This window comes from Leiobunum rupestre, chromosome 5 (assembly GCF_980474605.1).
Source record: "Leiobunum rupestre chromosome 5, qqLeiRupe1.1.hap1, whole genome shotgun sequence".
Lineage (NCBI taxonomy): Eukaryota > Metazoa > Arthropoda > Arachnida > Opiliones > Sclerosomatidae > Leiobunum > Leiobunum rupestre.
Genome location: NC_143388.1, coordinates 25,970,373 through 25,976,372, shown reverse-complemented (window position 1 = coordinate 25,976,372; position 6,000 = coordinate 25,970,373). Strand labels below are relative to the sequence as shown.

General features: G+C 36.5%; 1 protein-coding gene across 1 annotated transcript in view; it reads left to right on the top strand.

Annotated features, from left to right (window-relative positions):
- Positions 1-1,629: 1,629 nt before the first annotated feature.
- LOC149943975 (ATP-binding cassette sub-family C member 1-like) overlaps positions 1,630-6,000 on the top strand; it is a 69,261-nt gene continuing 64,890 nt past the window's right edge. The window contains exon 1 of the mRNA XM_090174910.1: positions 1,630-1,739. Within this exon, the coding sequence (XP_090031036.1) occupies positions 1,704-1,739 (36 nt within the window). The 5' untranslated portion in view covers positions 1,630-1,703. The remainder of the gene's footprint in view (positions 1,740-6,000) is intronic.

Genomic DNA, 6,000 nt, shown 5'->3' with positions numbered 1-6,000 from the left:
AAAAGGGGTAAATAGGTAAAGACTACATAAAACCATTTCGAATTTTTAGATTTTTATTCTACAATTGGATTACACATTTATTTACACTCTTATTTCAACTTATAAAACTTCAATGGGTATACCACCACTGCCAGTTTCCTCCACCTCAACTACTCCTCTTCATAATTTCATCACAGTTTCCCCAGACATTAAAGTGAACGGTATCAAACTGGCCAATTTGTCGAATTCGTCGTTCTGTCGACGTTAAACTCCAGATCGTCCGAACGGTTTCTCCTTTTAGAATAACGTTATTTAATAAAAAAATTCCATATTTTAGTAATTCATTAACGGGAAAAATAGTTACTTTGCTGGAGGGGTGGCTGCCTTTTTAACGGGCGTTTTGTGGGCCGGAGAAGTATTGAAATCAACGGCTGCCTTTTTGACGGGTGTTTTGCAAGCCGTCGACGGAGTAGGAAAGCGGGTTTAATTGGTGGTTGTAAGCGGTCGCGCACCAGAATTGCAAAGGGAACGTCTAAGAATATATTAGAAACGGAAGGCAGACGTAATTTTATAATGGCAAACGGAAATTTTAAAATGAAAATATTAAAATATATTGTGCAATTACCTTTCGCCCTCCACATTTAGAAAAAATAACTGGTGTGGCTGAAACTACTATGATATGTATGTCATAAAATAAAAGTAATTACCTTAATTTCTTTAAATGTGTGATCAGTATTTGAATTATTTATATTGTCGCTAGCTCGCTCCGCTCAGGTTTTTGTCAAAAATACCCGTTGGGTGTTTTGTGACGCCCTAGTTAAAATACTATAGTAAAAACGGTTTATAATAAGGTATAGCAAAATTTCAGTCGCACTTGTCCTCGCGATGTGAGAAGTCTGTTTTGATCACCAAAGTACGAGCAAAATCAAAATATTCGTTTCGACAGCAAATTAAACACCTCTACCCTGTCAGATAAACAAGCAGCGGTTGCCAGGCTCTGCTCAGTTAGGGCAGCTTAACAATCATAAAAGAGTTGGTGAGATCGGCCAATAGACAACATATTTGAGATATAAATTCCTTCCATGCGGTTCTGGCTTGAGACATTTGTCAAAGATTGGCTACGACGTTTTATTTGAGGCACCTGCTGTATTTTATTCTCTCATTTCTCTCTAAAAATAAGACTTATAGACAATTAACCTTAAATATTGGTTTTCTTAGAACTACTTTCATTGCGTGTTTGCAATTTTGGTGTACCTATATAAATTTCGTGGAACTTTTGACCAATTTCAATAAATCTGTGGCCCTTTTGGAATTCCTGGTAAGCTATAAATTAATATACCTGAGTATACCCTCAGTGCTTCCACGCAGCTTACAGAACTTTAATTAATTTTTAACATGCCCTGAAATTAGAGAAATTTTCATGAAAATGAAGATTATGCCTCAGATAACAGGTAATATCTAAGCTTACAATCTTTATAAGTTGTTCTTTTTTAGGTCGAAAAGTTTATATTGGCTCTGCTTATATAACATTTTAAAAATATATGGCTGTGATGCAGACGTATAAAAAACCTTTACTTGAACAGATAAACACAGAGTCCCCAAGGATCTTGCATATACGATTACATAACTTGGAAATTGGATTTAATTTCGAGTATGGATGCCAACATTTCGTATCTGTGAGCTGTTGTGCGCCTTTGATCGGTATTAATATTGCTTGAATAGAAATGGACTTAGAAGGATTTTGTGAAACCAAATTTTGGGTAAGTTTAAAAAGAAATGTTAACAAATCTGTAATAACGAAATTGGAGATGACGACCCACTTATAGCCTTTTACCCAATTATTTACTATAAGGGCTCTTCATAATAATTGCTGCCAAAAATTGCGGCAAAGCATTTTTTTCTCTATTTTAAGCTTTTATCACTTATGACCAATTATTTTTATTTCCACATGATATATAATATATATATCGAATGGAACTATAGTTTTCGATGGAAAGTTGTGAAGTGGCGTTGCTGTTGTTGTTTTTGGCATCCACATTTGCAACACCTTCCATATCTTTTTAATGGAGTGACATAACGAAATTTTCTCCAGGAATAATGAATAGGTTTATCTCTATCTGCACAACCAAGTTCCGCGGGTTAAAAGTAGTTAGCGGCGGTTTGTCCGCCCCTTTCATCCGACCCCCTTAAAAACTTAAAACAAAATACGCACTCTTGTAATTTTGGATCCGTTTGACTTTTAAATTTCGATTCTTTTTTAATCTTTATTATTGCTATTGCTCTACATTGTGTGAAAGTTTCAGCTCTGTCAGATAAATAGGGGGTGAGAAATCCCCCTTTTACGATTGTGGCACTCTAATTATTAACCAACTGACTCGTGAGTGACTTAAGAATTTAATTTCATTTTTTAAAATACGTATTTACGTTATTTCTAATGGTGTGCCAGGTTTCGTTGCTTCGTTGCCCTAGAAAAATTAGGGGCCCTTGGGCGACGCATAAACCACATTACAGCTGACGTTCGTTATTGCCTTACGCAGAGTATGAAAGTTCCCAAATAATCTCGCGGAGAATGGGTTATTTATGAATCAGTTCTTATTGGATTTGAGATACGGGGCTTAAACTTTTAATATAGGTAAAGAAGCTTACGTTTGACACTATGCTTAACCATATTAACATGTGCCCATTCTTATACCTTATAGTGCCTAAACGAATTTTCTTCGTAGTTTGCATTAGATTTGAGATACGGAGCTCAAACTTTGAATATAGGTAAAGGTGGTTACGTTTGGTACTATGCTTAACCATATTAACATGCGCCAAGGCTTATAGAGCCTACACGAATTTTCTTCGTAGTTTGGATTGGATTTGAGATACGGGGCTCAAACTTTGAATATAGGTAAAGGTGGTTACGTTTGGTACTATGCTTAACCATATTAACATGCGTCAAGGCTTATAGAGCCTACACGAAATTTCTTCGTAGTTTGGATTTGAGATACGGGGCTCAAACTTTGAATATAGGTAAAGGTGGTTACGTTTGGTACTATGCTTAACCATATTAACATGTGCCAATTCTTATACCTTATAGTGCCTACACGAATTTTCTTCGTAGTTTGCATTAGATTTGAGATACGGGGCTCAAACTTTGAATATAGGTAAAGGTGGTTACGTTTGGTACTATGCTTAACCATATTAACATGTGCCAATTCTTATACCTTATAGTGCCTACACGAATTTTCTTCGTAGTTTGCATTAGATTTGAGATACGGGGCTCAAACTTTGAATATAGGTAAAGGTGGTTACGTTTGGTACTATGCTTAACCATATTAACATGCGCCAAGGCTTATAGAGCCTACACGAATTTTCTTCGTAGTTTGGATTGGATTTGAGATACGGGGCTCAAACTTTGAATATAGGTAAAGGTGGTTACGTTTGGTACTATGCTTAACCATATTAACATGCGTCAAGGCTTATAGAGCCTACAAGAAATTTCTTCGTAGTTTGGATTTGAGATACGGGGCTCAAACTTTGAATATAGGTAAAGGTGGTTACGTTTGGTACAATGCTTAACCATATTAACATGTGCCAATTCTTATACCTTATAGTGCCTACACGAATTTTCTTCGTAGTTTGCATTAGATTTGAGATACCGGGCTCAAACTTTGAATATAGGTAAAGGTGGTTACGTTTGGTACTATGCTTAACCATATTAACATGTGCCAATTCTTATACCTTATAGTGCCTACACGAATTTTCTTCGTAGTTTGGATTGGATTTGAGATACGGGGCTCAAACTTTGAATATAGGTAAAGGTGGTTACGTTTGGTACTATGCTTAACCATATTAACATGCGCCAAGGCTTATAGAGCCTACACGAATTTTCTTCGTAGTTTGGATTGGATTTGAGATACGGGGCTCAAACTTTGAATATAGGTAAAGGTGGTTACGTTTGGTACTATGCTTAACCATATTAACATGTGCCAATTCTTATACCTTATAGTGCCTACACGAATTTTCTTCGTAGTTTGCATTAGATTTGAGATACGGGGCTCAAACTTTGAATATAGGTAAAGGTGGTTACGTTTGGTACTATGCTTAACCATATTAACATGCGCCAAGGCTTATAGAGCCTACACGAATTTTCTTCGTAATTTGGATTGGATTTGAGATACGGGGCTCAAACTTTGAATATAGGTAAAGGTGGTTACGTTTGGTACTATGCTTAACCATATTAACATGCGTCAAGGCTTATAGAGCCTACAAGAAATTTCTTCGTAGTTTGGATTTGAGATACGGGGCTCAAACTTTGAATATAGGTAAAGGTGGTTACGTTTGGTACTATGCTTAACCATATTAACATGTGCCAATTCTTATACCTTATAGTGCCTACACGAATTTTCTTCGTAGTTTGCATTAGATTTGAGATACGGGGCTCAAACTTTGAATATAGGTAAAGGTGGTTACGTTTGGTACTATGCTTAACCATATTAACATGCGCCAAGGCTTATAGAGCCTACACGAATTTTCTTCGTAGTTTGGATTGGATTTGAGATACGGGGCTCAAACTTTGAATATAGGTAAAGGTGGTTACGTTTGGTACTATGCTTAACCATATTAAAATGCGCCAAGGCTTATAGAGCCTACACGAATTTTCTTCGTAGTTTGGATTGGATTTGAGATATGGGGCTCAAACTTTGAATATAGGTAAAGGTGGTTACGTTTGGTACTATGCTTAACCATATTAACATGCGTCAAGGCTTATAGAGTCTACAAGAAATTTCTTCGTAGTTTGGATTTGAGATACGGGGCTCAAACTTTGAATATAGGTAAAGGTGGTTACGTTTGGTACTATGCTTAACCATATTAACATGTGCCAATTCTTATACCTTATAGTGCCTACACGAATTTTCTTCGTAGTTTGCATTAGATTTGAGATACGGGGCTCAAACTTTGAATATAGGTAAAGGTGGTTACGTTTGGTACTATGCTTAACCATATTAACATGCGCCAAGGCTTATAGAGCCTACACGAATTTTCTTCGTAGTTTGGATTTGAGATACGGGTCTCAAACTTTGAATATAGGTAAAGGTGGTTACGTTTGGTACTATGCTTAACCATATTAACATGTGCCAATTCTTATACCTTATAGTGCCTACACGAATTTTCTTCGTAGTTTGCATTAGATTTGAGATACGGGGCTCAAACTTTGAATATAGGTAAAGGTGGTTACGTTTGGTACTATGCTTAACCATATTAACATGCGCCAAGGCTTATAGAGCCTACACGAATTTTCTTCGTAGTTTGGATTGGATTTGAGATACGGGGCTCAAACTTTGAATATAGGTAAAGGTGGTTACGTTTGGTACTATGCTTAACCATATTAACATGCGTCAAGGCTTATAGAGCCTACAAGAAATTTCTTCGTAGTTTGGATTTGAGATACGGGGCTCAAACTTTGAATATAGGTAAAGGTGGTTACGTTTGGTACTATGCTTAACCATATTAACATGTGCCAATTCTTATACCTTATAGTGCCTACACGAATTTTCTTCGTAGTTTGCATTAGATTTGAGATACGGGGCTCAAACTTTGAATATAGGTAAAGGTGGTTACGTTTGGTACTATGCTTAACCATATTAACATGTGCCAATTCTTATACCTTATAGTGCCTACACGAATTTTCTTCGTAGTTTGGATTGGATTTGAGATACGGGGCTCAAACTTTGAATATAGGTAAAGGTGGTTACGTTTGGTACTATGCTTAACCATATTAACATGCGCCAAGGCTTATAGAGCCTACACGAATTTTCTTCGTAGTTTGCATTAGATTTGAGATACGGGGCTCAAACTTTGAATATAGGTAAAGGTGGTTACGTTTGGTACTATGCTTAACCATATTAACATGTGCCAATTCTTATACCTTATAGTGCCTACACGAATTTTCTTCGTAGTTTGCATTAGATTTGAGATACGGGGCTCAAACTTTGAATATAGGTAAAGGTGGTTACGTTTGGTACTATGCTTAAC